The following is a 22,945-nucleotide window of genomic DNA, read 5'->3' as shown; positions in this document are numbered from 1 at the left end:
TGGGAAACCTTAGCAGTGGCAGTAATAACATTAAAGGCCCAAAACAGCCCAGAACCACCATACAACAATAATAGAAAGAATATGGATGTGTATAAGCGCCTCACCATCTCCTATGATGCCCAGTATAGCCAGATCAACGAGGCGTTTCCAGTAGGATCCCTTCTGCAGGGCAATACCGTACCCAGTGGTGGCAAAGATGTACCCGCTGCCGATAGTAACCAGCTTACAGCCGTCATCTCGGCCTGCCATGTAGTTCAGCACAGCAGCGTCATAGATGAAAGCATCCAGTTTCCTGTAGGAGAAGCACATGATCAGGATTTATGATGCAACTGGTTCAGTGGCATGAAAAATATGAGGGAATGGATTAATGAGCAGCTTTGGGGAACCCAGACTTAGGGCCTAAACACTAAATGATGGGATTGTTAATGCCTGTTTTTTGGCAAATTAATCACATTTTTAGGGGCTAAATACACATCAAAATCTTTGCACCTGCATCAGAAGTGGCAATAAATTACATGTTTATGAGTCTAGGAAAAGAGGCTCAGTATAGAAAAATTGAAAATGAAGCCCCTGCATGAGGTTATACCTGGACATACCAGGCACAAGTATGAAGTCCAGTACAAAAAAAACGTCTTGGAACCAACGCTCAATCAGGATGTCCACCGTTTGGATGTAAATGTCAGATTTTTGTCCTGTTTTTAAAATTACAAGCCTTTCTATTTCAGCATTGTTTTCGTTTTAATCTGAGCCTTAATGGTTCAACAGCACCTCCTTTTATTATCATAGTTTTTCTAAAATTACATTAAAAAATAAGAAAAATTGCCATATGACAGAGCAATTTTTGACCAGAAATAATCTGACTGTATTTCACAATTATTACGCTGACATATCAGTTTAACTTGAAGTGTCACAGGATAAGAGCACACCACCATATGCACAAAATGAAATAAAATGTTAAAATGAAGTATAATATTATACTTCAATACAGCAATATAATGATAGTCAGCACATTTTTTTTCTTCCTAGTTAGTGTTAAACCCATTTCTTGTACCACATAGCTTATTAGCGCTAAAAAACCACAATAAATTGACTGATGTTTGCAGTTTGTCTTTAACTGATGATAAAGTGAAAGTTAGACCATCTGGATTCGGTGCTGATGCCCGTATCACTGCTGAATATTCACTGTACAGACTATGATGCATATGGAGCGTTGTGCCATAATCATGTTATTTAGATCCCCGAACAAACCAGATGGATTATTCACAAGGCTTGCTTTCTTCTTGAAGCTAGAATTTCTTATGTAAATTCTTATCTGGACTCAATGGCTGTCACTGAAAGTACACTTGAGTGTTGCTGCTGGTTCAGTAAATATTCATGCACATGAGGATGCCTTTGTTCATGCACAGTTCCACTCTTTTGCAGGTTTTTGTCATTATTCTGAAACGACAGGGCGGATTCAAACTAAGGGGACACCATTTGTATCTGACGTGATAACACCTCCCCTCATGGACCTGATACCTCTGTACTCAGCAAAAACAGACATTTGATAAATGACTGTTAACCAATCCCAATGCATCCAGGGTCTGATTGAACCAGCCTTTATAGAGGCCTGTTTTAAATCTTTGTTATACTAGTTTACAGCTGAATAAAATGTTGTCTTCTGTTATTCACAAGTATCCTACGCGATACTCAAGCAAATTTTATCTCCCTTAATGCCAAACTTCTGTCAGTATGTATTCTCTAAAATATTGTGGACCACATCTTTGGAATAATCTACGACCTGAACTTCAATCAACATCTTCTTTATCATTATTTAAAAAGCATCTGAAAAGGACTCTAATTCACAAAAAAATGTAAGGCTGTATATTGTATTTCTATTGTTTTTACTTTAGATTATTATTTCAGTTATATCGTATTTTTAATTCTTTTTTGTTTGTTTTTTTTCCTGTGTATTGTTTACTTCTGGGGAGGCATTTACATAAGCCTTTTTTGGCTTCTATCTTCTCCTGCAAAATGGTGTTACTTGAATGAAAACTGTTTTTTTTTTAATTTTTCTCTTGCTATGATGTGCAAATAAGTAAAAAAAAAAAAGTGGAACTTCTTAACTCAACTGAAACCATCAGGAAAGATGGGAATTGAGTACCAGTTCCCAGTAGCTAAATTCCTTGGAATTGTTAGTCTGGTCGCTTAATGATTCCACTTATTGATTCTGCTATATCATCCAGTACGTCATCATGTCTTTTTCATATTTTGGTTCAGAAGCGCTCTAACTTATGGTTCTATTCCACCAGTAAAGACATTTGTAGCAGTTCCAGAGTTTCCATTAAGACAAAGGGTTAAATATCTCCAACATGCACAAACATTTAACCACAGCATCCAATGAAACTGCACCAATGGGACGTCTTTGATTGGCTGCTTAGTGATGGGGGCGGTGACTCTGGAGGCGGAGCTTACAGTGAGGCATCCTCTGTCACAGCCTCTAACATTAAACTCCTGCAGGCTCTATCGATACTGTTTATGTTAACACTATTTCACTGTGTCAACCTGCTTTACTATTGTTTATGAATAATCTCCATGTCCTAGCATTACATTCAGATGATGGCGAGGCTCACAGGCTGCAGCAGTGAGAGTCAATAAAAGTATTAATAGGGAATCGAATTGATAAGTGATATTGATAATGGAACCGCAGTCACTAAATTCTTATCAATTTCCACCCCTTACCACTGAGCATGGGAGAAATATAGTCAATAGACAATAAATATTCAGTTTTGTTCATATAGTCTGAATATTGTTGATGCCCAGAGAATTTCAGATTAATATTCATTCGCCTAAAGTACATATAGCATTTGAGAATAATTTAAAAAAATAGCCTCACATATGAGTTGATTCATATACATGTTGACTGAGTTGAATTTCTGTGTTTACTTTTGTTCCGTCTCGATAGTTTTTTATCCAAGAAATTCAACCTGATGAATGTGATGATTCCGTTGAACACATTCATTGTACAACAATATTGCATAAATAAACAAAGCCTAAGGTACAGGATATGATACGAAGAACAAATTTTATCTATTTGATCTGTAGTGGCAGTAAAGTAATTGGAGAAAGGGAAAAAATGAGTTTGGAAAAAAAAATGCCCTTAAGATCAAAGCCCACAAAACTAATGAAGGAATAAAAGCAGTGCTGCCATCCCTCTATTAGTGAGCATTTAAGAGGAAGAATAAAGGTAGCAAACTCCAGAACTAATTACACCCTCCCTGTTTTGGCAGCTCCCTCTTTCCAGCAGACTCTAAAAAGGGCACTTGCAGACAGCGCCTGCATTTTACCATCAGTGACAGAAACACTCAACAGACTCACTGCAGCACTTTAGCATTAGCTGGTTCAAGGCCCCATGGGGCTGTGAGTCTCTGTGATGTAACGTCTTTTCTGTTTGTTTTCACATGTTCTTATGCACACATGCTGTCTGCAAACAGAAGAACCCTCTCAGGTATAATAAGTCTCAACTTGATATGAACTAGCTTGACAAGTCTACAGTACCCAGTCTTGAGGCTGATCAGCGCGTCCTGGACTCCGTTCTGATGGTATTTGGTCATGTACTGATGCATGTCTGGATAGTTCTTCCTGATGTTTCGCTCCGTGCTGCCGTTCGGAACCGTCCCAAAGCGAAATGGAGGGGAATAGGAGTATGGGCTCTGGAACTGCAAGAGCCAAACAGAGGTAGATTGTATGAAAATGTAAGTGATGGGGAAAAAAAAAAAAAAAGATGGAACAAGAATTACAAGGAGTCTCAAAGTCAAACAAAAAGGAGTCAGAGACAAGAAACAGGTTTTTATCACTGAACTTTTCAGAAAATTGGCCAAAGAAAATGCAAATTTATGCTCATTTCTATACACGACTATAACGCTACAAAAATCAAAATCTTACCGAGAGTATTTTTCTCATTTCTAGTCAAAATATTTCATCACACTTAAAATAAGACATAATCACATAAAGAGTAACTTTTCAGTGAGATATAAGAACTTATTTTTAGACAATAGATCTTGAAAATCTTATTTCAAGGAATCTTATTTTAAGTGTGATGAGATATTTTGATTAGAAATGAGAAAAGTACACTTAGTAAGATTTAGATTTTTACAGTGAATGTGATTGTTAGGACTTAGTTAAATGAGATAAACAGAATGCTGCAAAAATGAATTTAAACAAAGAACAAAAGGTTTGGTTTTTTGGAAAAAAGTCTTTTTTGCTCTATGAAGAAAAAAAAGTCTTACCAAACATGCTAATACCTCAGCAGGGAAATAGGATTGTTTTTTTTTCTTATTTCAAGAGTGACATGATTTCAATTTAAAATTATATCTGTCTAAAAAAAAAAAAAAAATTCTGTTGCTTGTAATAATCACACATTTTGGCTTTTTTTTTTTTTTTTTTTTAAAAATCCATTTGTAGTCTTTCAATCATGTGGTGTCAATTGATAATTGAAAGAAATGGCACTGGCACACTTGGTTATATTTAAGAATGTTTAAAATTTTCTGTGTTTTTTACTACGAAGATACATATTGAGACACATGGTAAGTGAACAGTGGATGTTCAGACTTAGTTCAATGTATCTCACAAATTATCACACACCTCCGGCTGCTGATGGTGGAGATATTTGCTGTAACCAGAGTCTTTGACCCAGAATTTGGTCAATTCATCAAAAAACCTGGAACTGTCTTTTGCCTTAACCTTGGAGACACTGGTAGTCATCTGAGGCTTCATGTTCATGTAGTGTAGTTTGTCAAAGCATTTGTTTAACAGTTGTTTCTTCAGTTCTTCATATGGTTGTTCACAGATACAGGTACATTCACATCAATCATCATTCATTAATCTGTCTTCATCACACATACAGTTGCGGAAAAAATTATTATACCACCCCTTATTTTCATCAATTTCTTGTTCATTTTAATGCCTGGTACAACTAAAGGTAAATTTGTTTGGACAAATATAATGATAACAACAAGAATAGCTCATAAGAGTTTAATTTAACAGCTGATATCTAGGCATTTTCCATGTTTTTTTTTTCATAATAATCAAAATCGTTTAAGTTCCTAAATCAATATCTATGGCATTGTACTGCCAAAAACAGTGCTTGTCAGCATTCCATGTTTTCTTTTCTGTCTGTTTTAGTCACATGATACACACAGGAGTTAGTACTTGATTGCAAAACCATTGTTCTTGCTGACTTTTGATGGTCTAATAAGTTTTTCCGCGATTGTATTTGCATTTCTTAGAGCTGGGACAAAAATTAACTCCTTTGTTTTTTCAATATTATGGATGATTTGTGATTTTGATTGTTTTCTGGCCATAAGAACAGAAAACAAAATGTGATTCGAGAATCGTATACTACACTACATCCCAGGACTAGAGAAACACATTCACAATTAATATATTACAAGAAGGAAACAGCTTGCCTTTTGATTTTTTGTTGAGAAAGAAAGATCTCTACAGGAATCATTTTGATCTTGTGATTTAGGTATTTTTCATCATTTTCAGACAACACTTTGATTAAAAATTTAATTCAATACATTTCACCAGCCTTTTTATTCATACTTTTTCCCAGTATTAGTTGAAGGCATCAGTGAAATTACTTAATGATAAATATCTTCTCATTTAATACCAAATTTCAACACCTAGAAAATATCAGCGAATGCAACAAATGATAAGTTAATGTAAACTAAATAGGTTCATTTTTTTATGTTTGTAAACTGCTTTGAGAGAAAAATGCCAGAGTACTGAAACATAAAATTAAAAATTGCTAAAACACTTCAGTTAAATCACATTATGATAAATATATTTATCACAGTGTGATGTCTGCAAACCAGGAGGCTGACAGACACCCTATCCTCTTCTGACACACAGTACGTGCCAATCAGCTGTCAATTAAACAAATTACCAGTTGAAGTTGATTTCATCAGTGACAAATATAACATTAATTGTTGTCAGCATGCTTTCAAAGCTCACACAGGATTTGACAATGACTGTGAAAAATAGGTTATAAATAATATATGGGTGCTTCTATAAACTGGGTTTATTTTGATACCTGGCACTTCTCCAGCGTTTTAGACCCAATAATAAAAGAGAAAATTAGACATATTTCCCCCCAGGATGTACCTAATGATGACCTTAGATAAATGAAAAAAAAAATCATAATCTTGCCCTGAGCCTTTCCAAAATTAATGAATTTTTAATAAGATATTGGGGCCAAAAATAGAACCAAAATTGGGACACGAAAAGCTACCTGGAAAACATGGCTGTAAATGGTCTTAAATACCGCTATAAATAAAGACACTGTGTTAAATTTGTCAATCCTAGTGGTTTTTCTAACCCAGACATGCGGGTTTTTCAAGAATCTCAGTCTCATTCCAGGTTTCATGTGTAACCCATTGTATCCTCTGGTGCTACATACTGAACCTGCCCATTTAAACACGTATATGTCATTTTTGTGAAACATTCTACCTTTTGCATAAGTAGTTTGATCACCAAAATGTACCTGTGAGACAATAAAAATATCTTCGAAAAGATACTAGCAGGTAATTTTTGTGTCCTTTTTACTGCGTTACACACAGATTTTTGTATAAAAATAAAGTAGAAATTTAAAAAAATTGTGGAAAAAATAGTTTCTTTTTTTTATCTCAGTAAATATTTATTTTTAACATAGACCCAAAGTGCTTCCAAACTTGCTTCTTAACATTAGTCTAAATCTGGTTTGAATTTTTAGCCCCTCTGTCCTGTTTTTAGGGACCAGTCACATAGAAGCACCCATATAGAACTTTAAAAAGGTCAGAGAATCCTGCTGTAAATATTTAAGGAAAGTTCAGTTAAGTTAGTTAAGTTTTTAGTTAAGTTTTCTTATTTTTTTGTCAATTTTCCGAATTTTAACTCAGGATATTTCATGGCCAAATTAATAATGGACATAAGAACAGCTGGATGGACGTGCACCTAATAAGAAGAAAAGAAACAAAGTGAAAGAGGAAGAAAAGGATTAGAAGTGTAGGAGTGAAGGAGGAGAAAGGAGAGTGACAAGAAGAAACAGAGGAGAAAGGAGGAGGTAGAGACAGCGGAGTGGACTCATCAGTCATCATCATTGTGTGTCCAGTCTAGCGTAAGACTGGCTGGGGTTCTGCTGACACTGCCAACCTCTGCAAATACACACACAAACACACACGTCTTTGATCTATGCAGTGCGTGTCAGTGTGTGTGTTTGTGTGTGTGTGTGCGCCCCTGGGTCTGCTGTGCTGGCAGTGTTAGCGTGGTGACAGCTACGGCCAGAGGGTTTGGGCTGTTGAAGCCCAAGGGCGCTCCCTGGAGAGTCCTGTCTGGCCGTAGGGCTGGCATCCATTACAAGAGCAGCCCTGACTGTGAATGTGTTTAGTTTTTCTTGTGTGTGTGTGTCCATGCATGTGTGTAATCCCACCTTCTTGTCAGACAGTCCGGTGACTTGGTCCACAAACTCTTCCTGGATCATGAAGGCAGCCAGGTTGGCAGTGTAGGAGGCCAGAAAGATGACAGCGAAGAAGGCCCACACTGAGACGATGAACTTGCTGGTGGTGCCCTTCGGGTTCTGCACCGGCACAGAGTTGTTAAATACGAGACCCCACAGCAGCCATATGGCCTTACCGATGGTGAATGATGGACCGTGGGGGTCTGGAAGAAGCACAGGCAGGGAAGCACAGGAACTCAGAAAGAAGAAGTGAAAAAGAAAAACCTAGTGATGAAGGACACACTGAAACAGGACAAAAGACATTAAACCTTAAAATCACATTGGACTGATATTGAGGAAACTGTCCTGTGAGTTTTGGATTATATTGACCTTTTATACACTCAGCTCTTACTCATTAGATTCTATTTCTTATGCCCTATTTGCAGCAGACTTGACATTATTCCCTGGTTCCAATGTAAAAGTTCACCACTTACAGAAAACTACAGAAAGACAGAAAAGTGCTCCTCACTGTAGCTGTCCTGAAGTCATCCATCCATCACTGTTCTAAAAAATTTAAGTTTGCTCTCAGTGAACATCCTTTGCTATACTGTGATATGAGCCTCTTGAATGTCTGGTCAAGACAATTTGAAAGCTTTGATTTATCATCACTAGTGCAGCCTCCATCACACTCAACCAGCTCAAAAATGTTGCAAATATCAATTCTTTTAGTGCCATATGACCTCTCTGTTTGCTGAAATATAAGAATTGGTGATTTGCAACGGAACTTTTGTTATACTAACTACAAACATGAGTAATTCACACATAAGTTACGATCACAGATGACCTAGTCCCATGGAAATAGGGATTTACTGTGCACTACAGTTTATTGCAAGTGTGAAACTCATCAGTTTTTCACTTTTACTCCTAAAAACACAACATTTATAATTCGCTGTTTTGATAGGTATTCCACCAAAATCTGTCTTTACATGCAGCCCTACCCATCCAAATTAAAAAGTAACAGTTTTAAAAAAGGTTTTTCCTTGGTGGGAGACTTTTCGTACTGCACTATTGTTCTGTTTATTGTTTAGTGTCACACTATTTGAACAGTTTACTCTAACTTATTCAAAAACATGTGAGAGCTAAGGTTAAGCTGTATAGTCAAATGCCTTGTTTGTGTGCAGAAACTTGGCTGATAAAGCTGATTCTGATGCAAACTCCGCCTCCCTCATTCATTCCATCAACCACATTCTGGAAAATGTCATTGTGGCCATACTAGTACATATCTAATGATTGAAAGTAGGTGTGTTTCTTCTTCCTACAGCATCCATCTGTTTCTTAGAGGATCTTCATCTCTGTCCCCAGCTGTAGAAGAGGCTGCATGTTTCAACCTGCTGTAAAATCTTTAACTGGCTTTAAACATCCAAGAGCTGTAATATTTGGAATAAGAGTGAAATACAAATTTGCATGTACAGCTGCGGAAAAAATTATTAGACCATCAAAAGTCATCAAAAACAGTGGTTATGCAATCAAGTACTAACTCCTATGTGTATCATGTGACTAAAACAGACAGAAAAGAAAACATGGAATGCCTAAAAGCACTGTTTTTGTCAGTACAATGCCATAGCTATTGATTTAGGAACTTAAGTGACTTTGGTTATTATCAAGAAAACCATGGAAAATGGCTAGATATCTGCTCTGAAATTAAACTCTTATGAGCTATTTTTGTTGTTATCATTATATATGTCCTAACAAATGTACCTTTAGTTGTACCAGGCATTAAAATGAACAAGAAATTGAAGAAAACAAGGGGTGGTCTAATAATTTTTCCCGTGACTGTAAGTGTAGTGAGTCTGTTTTTTATTGCTATCACTTCTCTGCTGTCTTTTAACATGGGCCCCTTCTACACATGTGCAAATGACTGTTTATCTTGTAGGTGTATTAATAAGATTACACTATGTTTGTCTGCTCCTGTAACTTGGAGTATTCTGTGGAAAGATTTTAGTGTACTGCATGATTTTATAACTCAAAAAAGGGGCAGAGGGTAGATGTGTGAGACAGGAGTTTTCCAGGAGAATCATAAGACATGCACAGCTTGAAATGATCAGATTGGTTTTTGTACTGGTTTTACACCCACTTACAAAAATATACATCAGCTTGGATTTATATTCATGTCACTTGAAAAGCATGGGCTGTGTTTTCTGCTGTTTTCTGCATCTCTCAGTAGCAAAAAACATCTGTTGCTGTTCATTGAAGATCCACTTCTCCCATTACTTCCTTGACTATAAACGCTCTAAATATAGACACTGCACTGGCAATAAACTTAGTCACAACATTTCACAGCTAGGTAGGTAACCAAATTAAAATAGCCGTTTCATTTACATCATATTTAGTAACATATAGTCATTTCGCTCACGCAAGTATAAGTAAAGCCTTAGTAAAGAGCATATGTTGCCACTGACAGGTGACAAAATGAAACCATTACACTGGATAAACGGTGGATTTGTTTCATATGATGTACACAAATCAACAAAATATATTTTATGAATACAGGAGCTTAAATCAGAGGAAATAAAAAGCCAGATTTTGGAAAATATACACCTCCCCCCTGCGGTTCTCCCCTCTTGGTCCAAATCAAAACATTAAATATGAATAGGAATGACCTGAGGCTGCTTCTCACTGTGGAAAAGAGGAGATCCTTTTCCAAGGTTCTGTGTGGGGCCATGGAATAGAGCAGTAGAGTCACGTCTGACTGGCTCTGATCAGTGATCTGTGATTACAGCTATCAATCATGTATTTAACTCCCTACCTGCCTGAAAACGAGTGATTACCCAAAGTCTGCCTCAAGGGGTAGATTTTCTACAGCTTGAAAACACAGTTGAGTGGGTCTATGTTCCATTACTTTAAGCCACTCTGTGTTTTGTCTTGTTTGGTTTTTAAGTACTTAACTCGTAAAGACCCAGTGCTACTTTTATGGCACTTCCAAAAACATTTTTTTTCTGTATATTTAACTTCTTTTAAGTGATCAGACACCATTTATTATAATATTATTCTCTGTATTTTGTGTTTTTTCAGTGAAAATCATGAAGATGTTCATAAAAGATCAGATTAAAATTAAGGGTTATTATATCAGAAACAAAGAACTCAAGAAAAAGTGACATTTCCAGTCAAATCTATCATTAATTGAACATAAACCCAGTGTGTCCATCCGCTGTCATTGATCAAACTCTATGGGTTTTACTGGTGAATCAATGTTGTAGAAGATGACGGTGTTTCAACGTTCCCTATGGAGCCTCTGGACGTCCAAATGGGTCATATTTGATGACCATGAAAAGATGACAAACTGCATTTACATCAATTATTTACATGTATTGATAGAATTAGTGGATCAGCAGGTATTAAACAGATTAGATCAATAGATGGTTTGAGTCGCCAGTGGGTGTTTGGGTCTTTATGGGTTAAGAGTTGTTTAGAGTTTTGAAATTGCTACCTACTATTTTATATTACTATTATCATGTTAATTGTACTATGAGAAGCTAGTGAGAGACACCATTTAATTTTTTGTAAATACCATGTGAAATGACAATGAGCCCATTTACATGCACACTAATGCTCCGGTCAAATCTGACCTCTGGAGTTATCAGATTATTCAAAGCATCACATAAACAGCTTAATCTGATATGCTTTTTCAGATAACAGCAGTAATCTGATTAACACACCTAGATTTATCCCCAATACTTCGATGTCTTCATGCATGTATACAGGTTAATCTCATTCATTTTGTTCTTTTACATCTGCGCGTATGTAAACACATTTCAAATTGTTGAAAAAGGAATGTGAGTCGAATGTGAGCAGAAGACAATAACAGGAACTTTGAGTCTACCATCACTATGTACATACAGTACATACTCCAAAAGAAATCCGATAATGGACTGGAGTGTCTAAACCAGGGTTTTCAATTATCACATTTCTTAAGTGACAGTAAACGCGTCAGATCTGATTATTATAATTATCTGATTACTCCCAGTTGTCAGATTTTTATGGTCATGTAAACAGGCTCAATAAAGAAATCTCGATCTTAAATCTTGAGGCAACAGTAGAATCCACTTGGTAGAATACTTGTTTGTTCTTAGACCACATGAATTAAAGTGTGTTCAAAAGTAATTACCAAATTTTTGCTCCATGATTCCCCAAAAAATATTAATGTAGAAATGATACATGATGTTGGTTTAAGTGTTAACCATACACATTCTAATCATCCCTCTGTATTCAATCAGCAGTAGTCCTGTGTCCCTGAGTCTATAACTCAATTCAATTCAGTTCAATTCAGTTCAATTCAATTCAATTCAACTCAACTTTATTTATAAAGCACATTTCATGCACAAGGCTGACTCAATGTGCTTCACAACAGGTAGAAAATACAGCTACAGTAAAAAAACTATCATAAAAAAGAGAGTGCAAGTGCAAGTCAACACTCATATGTACACACACTTAATACCCACACAACCACGCATGCACTCACCCAAGTCAACAACAAGGGTGTTTTCAGGGGTGTTTTCACACCTGGATCGATTGGAACCGTTGTTCCGGAACAAGTCTTTGGCTTGGTTCGATTGGGCATATGTGAAAGCAGTAATTGCTCTCCGTTCCAGAACAAAACAACCAAGCGGAGACCGATTGGAAGAGGTGGTCTCAGCTCGGTTGCAATCACTCCACAGAGCGGTACGTTTACGGTGTGAACATGACCACAGTGATAGAAACAGACGACTACAGTTTTCTCTACCACTCTGAGTAGGATACGCTGTGATGTCACAAACATTACCATAAAGCACAGCAGCCCTGTCAAAAAACTGCCACTGCCAGTCGTAAACAGAGAGTAGGCTAATGAGCTAAATGAGTTTCACACTTTTCTTCAGCTGCTGGATAAGCAAGTGGAGAAAATGAGTCGAGGAGCAATTTGGATGGAGGAAGAGATAGAATGACCTCATAGAGAAGTTTCATGTGACGTATGCATACATTAAGTCTTGCTGCGTGCGCATCTTGGAGGCAGAAGTCACGCCGAGTTCGTAGCGTGGCTGCCTCTATATTCCTCTCGCTGATAGAACAAAGCAGTGACTGTCAGTGTGAATAATGCCATCGTCTTGCTGTGCCGTGGGTTGTCAGAATAGAAAGAGCACACAGAAAGATTTAATCTTCTATAGAGTTCCTGCTGGTAAACATCCCTTCCACAAAAATTGGTGAAAGTTATGGTTGCAGGCATTAAGACGAGAAAACTGGTCTGAGGAGGAAATTAAGAATGCTCGTCTGTGCAGTGCACACTTTATATCTCGTAAGTACTTGAGAATTAGATCTACCATATCAAATTGTTTTCTGTTATATAAGACCAGCATGATGTTCAGTTATTGAAAGTAACAATTGTGTGAAAATGATTGAGTACAGCTGGGTGAAAAAGAACCAACTGAACATGACCACATGCCCCATAATTATAAGTATCAAGACTCTTGTAGGCTTTGAGATTCTCGTGTGTGAAAACACTTGGGGTATTTATCAAGTAGATGTAAATGTTTGGAAACTCCAAACTAGGCCAGCGTGACGTATCATTCACCCATTCACTGGCAGGTAGAGAGTAAGGATCAGGGAGCTGTACCCCAGATGTCAATGTTAGCTTATTCAAATAAGCTCCTTTATCAGCTTTGTTGAAGCTTTGTAAATAGTTATTGACCTGGAGCGATGCGTGAGCGGCCATTGTTCACAGACTTGTGTTTTTGCCTCCGAGTTCCGCACGCATCTTAATGACGTCACTGTTGTTAGTAAACATTGAAACTCATCTATTGGCATTTGGGAAGACCAGCATTAATTGGAAATGCTTGATAACAGGCACAAAAACTTCAAAGTAGTCAAGATTTTCAGTGAGCGCATGACGGAACGTGACTTCCACCTGTTTACGTGGGTGTTGAACAGTGTGAACACGAACCCAAACAAGGTGATGCACAACACTGGTACATATTGTAATACATTACTCCCTGAATTGGAATGAAATTCAGGTGTGAAAAGACCCTAAAACACATCCAGTTGTAATTCTGCAACTTTACATGTGATGACAAAGAGTACAGGAAGTGAATGAAACTGAGAAGTCTAAATTTAAGGAGAATAAATAAAGTCTGATGCTAGATCTCAACATGTCAGCTGAATAACGTTAGCTTCAACTGTATCTGTCAGACCAGATCTTAATGGATTACCCTTTTATTAAGTCTTTTATGAGGTGTCTCACAACCTCACGTTGTTCCATTTGACAGCCTTTTTTCTTTACTGTCCAGTTGAGGGGAATGTAAATAAAGAAACAATTTATGTCGACACACACAGCTGAGCATGAAGTGACACTTAGAGAGTATTTAAGACTAACAATTGATGTTGAGTGGACCTAGAGAGGAGTTTAATGATACCATGATGTCAGACTTAACTGGACTGTGTGACTTTGGAGGGTTTATCCTCCATCTAAGCTAAGAAACAAACTAACTAAAGGAGGCAGCAGTTTTGGGGGTAAAATGACCATTTTTGTCAAAAGAATGCAGTGTTTTAAGTTCCTTACAGACAGAAAATGAGCTTGGTTTCCCAGACTCCCAGTGAAGGGCATGTGGGCTCTACTGATCTCATTACAGAGGCTTAGCACCGATTGTTTAGGTTATGTACCCAAAATGAGGCCTTATGTCTATATTCAGCATCAAAACAAAATTGAATTCATGAAAAACCCCTGTCTGTATACTGGTATTTTTTTTTATGTCTTATCAATTGGCTATAAAATACCCATTTTCTATCAAATTTAATGGCATCATGTTTTCTTAATGTGATATATTTACTGTTGAACTGATTCACTATGGCAGAAGATAATGCACAGATGAATGATGAGAAAGCCTGTTTAATTTTATAGGAAAATCAGAAGGGTGACATTGTAAATAACTATGACAGTATTATTAGCTTCAGTATACGTCTCCAACCTTCAAATGCTCTTCTTTCCATTCTGCTCAACTTGCTTTTGGTTGGGTTAGAGGCCTTGTCAGTGAGTGCAGACAGAGGTTTCTTTTGTCCAGCTGGACTGTCTTTTACTGCAGCAAGTTACAGCCACAAACTTTGTTTTGATTTCCACAAAAAAAGAAAGAATGTGTTTGTAGCTGTCAGCACTGAGGCAAGAAAACCACTGTCCACTGACTGGTGTGATTTCTAGCTGCAGCCAAAACCAAGAAGTTCTTTTTCCAACTACTGTCTTAGAGAGATAAAAACCAAACTCTAAACCGCTCTGACATTTGGGTTTACTGTGAGGCTGTTTGGACTGTTTGACTAGCAGTTTGTGGTGTCTTTTAGCTGTAAAATTATAACTCGGTAGAAGAGAAGAAAAAAATGTAATAATCTGGCATTAAAGGTTCAGTGTGTGATATTTGTAGCATCTAGCACTGACGTTGGGCTGTCAACAAATATTCTGAATCTGATTATACACTGTCTGACCAGAAAAAGTCACTTACACAATATTTTATTGGACTGATTTAATTACAGAACACATTTTCTTTTGCATCGTTTATACCACACGATGTTGATGCAATGTCATGATAAATGTCACCACATTTATTTCTGCCCATAGTTGCTTTATTTTTGGCCAAGCTGTTGTATTGATGATAGGGGAGTTGGACCGCTGTGTAAATTCTTCTCCAGCATATCAAGATTCTCAGGTTCAGGGCTGGATAATCCATGTGTGAAAATGATGTCTCATGCTCCCTGAACCACTCTTTCACAATTTGAGCCCAATGAATCCTGGCATTGTCCAGTCTTTTTGCTCTCTAGCAAATTGTTTAAGAAATAAGATGCTCCTCACATCACAACTCTACTTGCACAGTTATAGTTAAAGAACTTGTTTCCATTAGAAACATATTAAGCACTACAGTTACTATCTAATGGAACACTTTTATTTATTTGCCATGTTAAATCCAGGCAGGGCCCTTTTTTCTTCAAACATTTTATAATGAAATTTGACAAACAAACAAAAAGACACTGAATTATGAAAATGACTATTTCAGTGTACATCACTGTTGTAGGTATTGATCTTGTGGGTCTGAGCCACTGCTCTGAATGTAATGCATGATGACAGGAGTCACACAACATTACTTTGCACTGTTTAAAATGAAAGATAGGTGAAGCTGAACAGAGTTAATGATTCAGAAACTATCCTACATTAATGATGTCATAGTGTTCTTGACCACTGAGACTTTAATTTGTGCTCCAAGCAATGTAAAAAAAAAAAAGTCCTGTTGGGAAATACCTTTGTCAGTAGACTGCTAAATTGTGGAAAGATGAGATAAAGTTATTTGCATATGCAAGCAACTACACTCGGACAAACTGTTGTTCTGACGGACTTTAAACCATGCACCATCTGATAGGGTGTAAGTGTATTCTTTATAATATGCTAATTTCCCACATCACCAGTGTATGTGTCAGTGCCAGCAGTGATCTACTGCAGGTAAGACACTGACATACATTACACCTACAGATATGATTAATGTAGCATAATCGCAGCACAACTCCTTTGGCACGTCCATTTTGTATTGATTTTGTTATGTGTACATACAGGTCTTTTAAAAGAGATAGGCATGTTTAAATAAGCAGATCCATATCAGTATTTATGACTGTCGTAGAGGTTTGCCATCTTAGGGACAAAATTAACATAAAAAAATAAACATCTAAATAGTTCAAACCTATTATTTTTCTTTTAGGAAGAATAATAAATACTTTTAGCAACAGTAACAGATCATCAACTGTACTGAACCTGAATATTGCCTCATTCTTCCCTATGGTGGCCATTAAAAATGCCAAAAAAAAAACAAAAAAAAAACCCTCCTTTGACAGTGTTGTTTGGTCTGGTCTGGACCATTTGGTTAGGGGGACAATGATTCTAGTCCAATTTTTTTATTGGACCTGTTATAATACATTTTATCTCCTATTATAGGGGGAAAAAGAAGTCAGTTCTGAGCCATTGAAACATTATGGAGTTGGACTTGCTCCTTGTGTACGTACATATAAAAATCTCATTCTAAAGTGAGAAAAATGCAACAATGCTTATTTTCAGGTGATTATACACTAATGAGAACATAATCCTTAATATTTTATCCTATTATTACAATAATAGCCTCCTATATCTTACGAAATGAACTCTTAAATGAATAAACTGTGAGCCAAATACATATCTACTGAACTAAATATACCATTGTTTAAGTTTATTGAGCCATGTTCAAAAGTGAAAAGCTGAAAAGTTATTAAAAAGTTGTTTTTTTCAAACTACTGTCTCAGTGAGATAAAAATGAAACTCTAAAACTGCTGTGAGATTTAGATTTACTGTGAGGCTCTTTGTTCACTTTGACTCCCAGCTTTTGGTGTCTTTTGGCTGCATCAGCATGAACGACAAAGCAATAAGATAACAATTAAGTTATACTTCTCCAGAGAAGGAGAAGAAAAAACATTATGGAATAGTTTGGCATTAAACTTGTAAACTGTGTGCAAGGTATAAATCCACCTAACTAAGAGAAAAATGTTTTCACAATGTTTTAAGTTTATTACGCTAAAGGAAAAATCTATTTCACTTGCTACACCTGAATTGGCCTTTGGCTCATTTACATGCTAAATTAGGCTAAAATGTAATTTTGTGTGAACACAACATTAATCTTCAATTCACTGCCAGCGGGACAGCTCCAGGTTCTGATTTTTGATGATGCCTCAGATTACAGTGTTGGAGAGAATTGTTAATGCATCCTAACATTAACTCAACTGTCTAAAGTCGGAGTAATAATAGGTCACTTCTTTTGCTGGAGGGGAAGCTTAGAGAATTGTTTCTTCTCGCTCTGGGGAGATATGATTGGTGTGATATAACGATTGGTGTGTATAAGCCTACCTTTGCCTTGGGCCAAGTTGCGGTTGAAGCCCAGTGGACTGACAAACTCAAAGAGGAAGACGGCGATGGCAGTGACAATGAGCAGCATCACAAACATCATCACCCAAACTGATGCACTGAAGGGCTCTGAGAGGAGAACGCAAGAGAGAGAGAGAGAGAGAGAGAGAGAGAAGGAGAGAGTTAAAGAGAAATCAGGAGACGGGGAGAGACACTGTAGAAAAGCAGGAGGCGTATAAAATGTGAGGAGGGACAGCACGAAAGAAAGAGGAGGACGAGACAGACAGAGAAATAAAGGAAGAGAAATGAAAAAAGAGGACAGGGACGGGTGGGAGATAAAGCGAGGAGAAGATGATAGAGAAGACGCAGAGAGGGGAGAAAGAGAGACAGACGGAGTACGAGAGGAGGGAGGGAAGGAGAGGAAGAGTTAGTCACAGAGAGTTTGACGGAGCACATTTCCATATTTCTCATTATTCCCTTGGATGAGAGCTGAGAGAGGGAGAGGCCCGGGGCGGGGGAGACAGCGGAGGAAAGGGGGAGGGGTGGGGGAGGAAAAGAGAGGGAGACAGAGGAGGGGGAGAGAGGAGAATCAGACTCTGAGTGATCTGATGTGCCCTGCTGTGGGCATGTGTATGTGATCTGTTTGTGTGTGATCTGTGCATGTGCGCGCTCGTGTGTGAGTCGGCATGTGTTTGGTGTGTAGCAGGGCAGGAGTTCAGAGAGACGCTGAACCCAGACAAATTGTATATATGTGTGTGTGTGTGTGTGAGTGTGTGTATGTGTGTGTGAGTGTCACTGTATGTATGTGACTGCCAGGGTTAGCCAACCCTGAGAGATTGTGCGCTGAGGTGCTTCTAATATGAGTGCGAGAGATACTGAACCGTCACTGATACCCTGGCCCAGGCTCAACTCACACACACATTCATGTGCACACAAAGCACTCACCCCTTAACATACATATGACCAAAGCACATTTATTCTCCACACATCCTTGATTCAGTACTCAAATGTCCAAATATATTCGTGCAGTATCGCAAACACTTTTTTTTTTTTTTTTGCACACACACATACTGACACATGGCTTGATTCACAAGGACCAACACATGCATGGTCCAATACATCCCCTCGCTCCCTGCCTCGCTCCAATGACAGTACAAGACATTAGGCAAGCACAGAGGAGAGCTTCAGTTTCTAGTCGTCTGAACAACTGAAGGAGGAGGAGAGGAGATAAGGAGAGGAGACAAGGGGAAGGGAGGAGGACAGGTGACGAGGAGAGGAGCAGAGAAGAAATAAGAAGAGAGGAAACAAGGAGAGGAGATGAGAGGAGGTGAGGAAAAGGACAAGAGACAAAGAGAAGAGCAGAGAAGAACCAAGGAGTACAGATGAGGAGAGGAGATGAGGAGAAGAGAGGAGGAGGAGAGGACAGGAGACAAGGGGAGGAGCACAAAAGAAATAGGAACAGATAAGGAGAGGAAAGAAGGAGAGAAGTGAAGAGACAAGGAGATGAGATAAGAAGAGAAGACGAAGGGAAGAGAGGAAAGGGAAGGAGCAGAAAATTAAAAGGAAGAAATGAGGAGAGGAAAGGAGAGGAGAAGAGAGGAGGTGAGGAAAGGAGAAGAGACAAAGACAGGAGCAGAAGAGAACCAAGGGGAACAGATGAGGAGGAGGAGAGGAGCAAAGAAGAAACAGGAAGAGATGAGGAGAGGAAAGAAGGAGAGGAGATAAGGACAGAAGACGAAGGGAAGAGAGGAAAGGATAGGAGACAAGGAAAGGAGCAGAAAAGAAACAGGAAGAGATGACGAGAGGAAAGGAGAGAAGTGAGGAGACAAGGAGATGAGGTGAGATAAAGAAAGGACGGGAGACAAAGAGAGGAGCAGAGAAAAAATAAGGAGAAGAGACAAGATACGGCAAGACAGGATGAAGAAGGGAGGAGAGGACAGGAAGTAAAAAGGAGAGGGGAGGAAATTAGATTAGATTAGATAGACAGGAAAGTGAGGAGGGGATAGATACAAAAAATGACAAGAAACAAGGAAAGGTAGTATTAAAAGAAGAAGAAAAGAGAGGAGATGAGAGAAAGAAGGAGACAAGGAGAAGACGAGAAGAAGCATGGAAAGGAAACAATGTAGGGGAGGTAATAAACGGAGGGGAGAAGGAGAGGAGAGGAGAGGAGAGGAGAGGAGAGGAGAGGAGAGGAGAGGAGAGGAGAGGAGAGGAGAGGAGGGGAGAGGGGGGGAGGGGGAGGGAGAGGAGATGAGATGGGGGGGTGAGATGAGATGAGAGGGGAGGAGAGGAGATGAGAGGGGAGGAGATGAGGGCGGGGGAGAGGAGATGAGATGAGAGGGGAGGAGATGGGGGGGAGGGGAGAGGAGAAGAGATGAGATGAGAGGGGAGGAGAGGAGATGAGAGGGGAGGAGAGGAAAGGAGAGGAGAGGGGAGGAGAGGAGGGGGGGGAGGGAAGAGGAGAGGAGATGAGAGGGGAGGAGAGGAAAGGAGAGGAGAGGAGGGGGGAGGGGAGATGAGAGGAGAGGAGGGGGGGGGAGAGGAGATGAGAGGGGAGGAGAGGAGGGGGAGGAGAGGAAAGGAGGGGGGAGGGGAGATGAGAGGAGGAGGGGAGAGGAGATGAGAGGGGAGGAGAGGAGAGGAGAGGAGAGGAGAGGAGAGGAGAGGAGAGGAGAGGAGAGGAGAGGAGAGGAGAGGAGAGGAGAGGAGAGGAGAGGAGAGGAGAGGAGAGGAGAGGAGAGGAGAGGAGAGGAGAGGAGATCAAGACTGCTTTGTCTGAGCTGACTGTTCAAAAACAGCTGGCACGCTCCACTTCCTCTGCTCTGGTAGAAATATTAATGTGCTTAGGGTGTTGAAGCCCAGATAAAGTCAGAGTACAAGTGGAATTTGGCCAGCATATACAGTCTGAATAAAATATTCCATTTTATGTGAGGAATTTTGCCAACATGTAAGCACCTCCCTTATTTCTGCCCCTAGCTCACTTGGGGGACGAACAAGGAAAGACAAAAAATAGCAGAGAAATAAGAAAGAAGAGTGAAGAAATATATGCTTGAGGATGACACAAAGGACAAAACGACAGAATTACCAAGGAAAGCAGAAGGAGAGACCGTCCCATTGCTTCGCGACACCATGACGCTGATACCAGTCTCCACAAAGGGCACAGAGAAGTCAATGACCTCTGACCTTTCTTCATTAATGGTTAACGACCCTACAGCCATTACTGCCTTCTTATACACCACCTGGTAGACACACAGAATAATATGGAGTCAAGAAAAGTACAAGAACATTAGTAAAAGATGGCTGGGTTATATCCACAATTTTCTGCAATCAGCTGATACTGTGAATACCTGAAAAGGAAGCCAATAAACTCACATGAGACCAATACATAGAAACACCTAAAGAACTGAATCAAAACAAAGCAAATAAATAATGAAAATAAAAAAAAGAAAAGTGAAGGAAAAAGAAAAAAGCAATGTAATTTCTAGAATGTAGCCATTATCCTTCTCACACTATCTCAATAAACCAGTCTACTAAGACAGGAACTGATAAACAAATCTGATAATACAAGTACAGAAAAGGATACAATAACTAATGAACTAACTAAATAAAGACAAAGGAAAATAACTGACATTTAAGACAATTAATAGCACCAGATCACACGTAACAAAATTCTATATATGGGCACTTCTATGAATCTGGTCCCTAAAAGCAGGACAGAGGGGCTAAAAATTCAAACCAGATGTAGACTAACGTTATGAAGCAAGTTTGGGTCTATTTTAAAAAATAAATATTTACTGAGATAAAAGAGAAGCTATTTTTCAGATGAAACAAATTTTTATATTTCTTATACAAAAATCTGCATGTAGCATGGTAAAAACGACACGAAAATTACGTGCTACTATTTTTTTGAATATCTTTTTATTCTCTCACAGGTACATTTTGGGAATCAAACTAATTATGCAAGGCAGAATGTTTCACAAAAATGACCGCTGTTATTTTTGTGTTTAAATGGGCAGGTTCTGCATGTAATGCCAGTGGACACGATGGGTTACACACAAAACTTGGAATGAGACTGAGATTCCTGAAAAACCCGCATATCTGGATTAGAAAACCACTAGGATCGACACATTTAACACAGTTTCTTTATTTATAGTGCTATATAAGACCATTTCAAGCCATGTGTTCCAGATCAAATGCACTGACACCTATGTAGGTTTTCATGTCCCAATTTTGGTCCTATTTTTTGGCTCTAATATTTTATTAAAAATTCATTCATTTTGGGATGGCTGAGAGCAACAGTATAATTTTTTTGCATTTATCTGAAGTCATCATTAGGCACATCCTGGGGGGAAATATGTCTAAATTTCTCTTTTATTATTGGGTTTAAAAAGCAGGCAAAGTGCCAGGTACCAAAATCAACCCAGTTTCATAGAAGCACCCAAATAATGTAAATAATCCATTCATGCACTTATCATGAATAAGTTGTTTCCTGCATTTGATGGATATAAAAAGTTTCTATAAGTAACAATACTTTCTTCTGAGCACCATACAAACTGTTCTGTCCACTGTATGGATTGTTGTCATGTACATTATTTAAATGTTTATCTGGGATGATCCCAGACGAGCCCCCACATTGTCATTTATGGCCATGGCTATATGAAGAAGAAAACAGATTACATTTAGATATTAAGCTGATAAATATGAGATGTGGATGTCAGAAATATCAGTCGAGTGTGTGAATGAGTGAGTGAGTGAATGAATGAATGAAATCAAAGGTAGCAGCAGAACTTAAACGCTGGAGAGTGAAATAGTATAAGGGAGAGATGAAACAAAACACAAGTGAAGAGTCCTCAGAGGGAGTTTTTGTGGATGAGATCAACTGGGTACTTTACCCTGAAGTCATACCTCTGGTCCTTTTTGGGTGAGAACAGACCATCTGTAATTTGTCTGGATGTCTGAGGTTTTTGCACATTTAACAGCAGAAAACAATAACTTGTTGCAGCTCAAATTCTTCAACCAGTCAGACAGAAATTATGTTATGACGAAGTCAGTGAATGTTAGGCATATATATATATGTGTGTGTGTGTGTGTGTGTGTGTGTGTGTGTGTGTGTGTGTGTGTGTAAAACAAAAACAAAAAAACCCGAGAAATAATTAGTTTACATTTTTTCTCCATCAAGGTGAGAACAACCACTGTGTGGCTCAGATATTGTACAATTACTTCATTATTCTGTACTATGTCCAGTATGATGTTAATATGAAATAATTACATTGCTAATGTAATGTGAGGGTTCGTTGGTGCTTGATGGTTCATTCTTTATAAAATGAGACAGCAGGATGGAGACAGATTTCTTCTTAAACAGTGGTTTACTTTTTCACACACCCCAACACTTCCTGAAACATCATCTCACATGACTGAACTCACCAATCAGGAGCTAGCAGTACATAGATCGGAAAATGTAAGTGATTTAGAAAGGCAGATTCAACAGATTATTTTAGCTGCTTGTACACTACAAATGAGAATATTTTAATGTGTAAATGTGTAAAAAAAATAATTTTGCAAAC

General features: G+C 38.4%; 1 protein-coding gene across 1 annotated transcript in view; it reads right to left on the bottom strand.

Moving 5' to 3' along the window:
• grin2ab (glutamate receptor, ionotropic, N-methyl D-aspartate 2A, b) overlaps positions 1 to 22,945 on the bottom strand; it is a 200,403-nt gene that overhangs the window by 19,817 nt on the left and 157,641 nt on the right. Inside the window, exons 13-17 of the mRNA XM_030142138.1 lie at positions 20,467 to 20,620; positions 17,385 to 17,510; positions 7,451 to 7,680; positions 3,538 to 3,698; positions 105 to 292 (exon numbers count right to left, since the gene is read on the bottom strand). Coding sequence (XP_029997998.1) covers positions 105 to 292; positions 3,538 to 3,698; positions 7,451 to 7,680; positions 17,385 to 17,510; positions 20,467 to 20,620 — 859 coding nt within the window. The remainder of the gene's footprint in view (positions 1 to 104; positions 293 to 3,537; positions 3,699 to 7,450; positions 7,681 to 17,384; positions 17,511 to 20,466; positions 20,621 to 22,945) is intronic.

This window comes from Sphaeramia orbicularis, chromosome 1, assembly GCF_902148855.1.
Source record: "Sphaeramia orbicularis chromosome 1, fSphaOr1.1, whole genome shotgun sequence".
NCBI classification, from domain to species: Eukaryota; Metazoa; Chordata; class Actinopteri; order Kurtiformes; family Apogonidae; genus Sphaeramia; species Sphaeramia orbicularis.
Note: the sequence above shows the minus strand (reverse complement) of the source record. Positions and strands in the feature narration are given on the sequence as shown.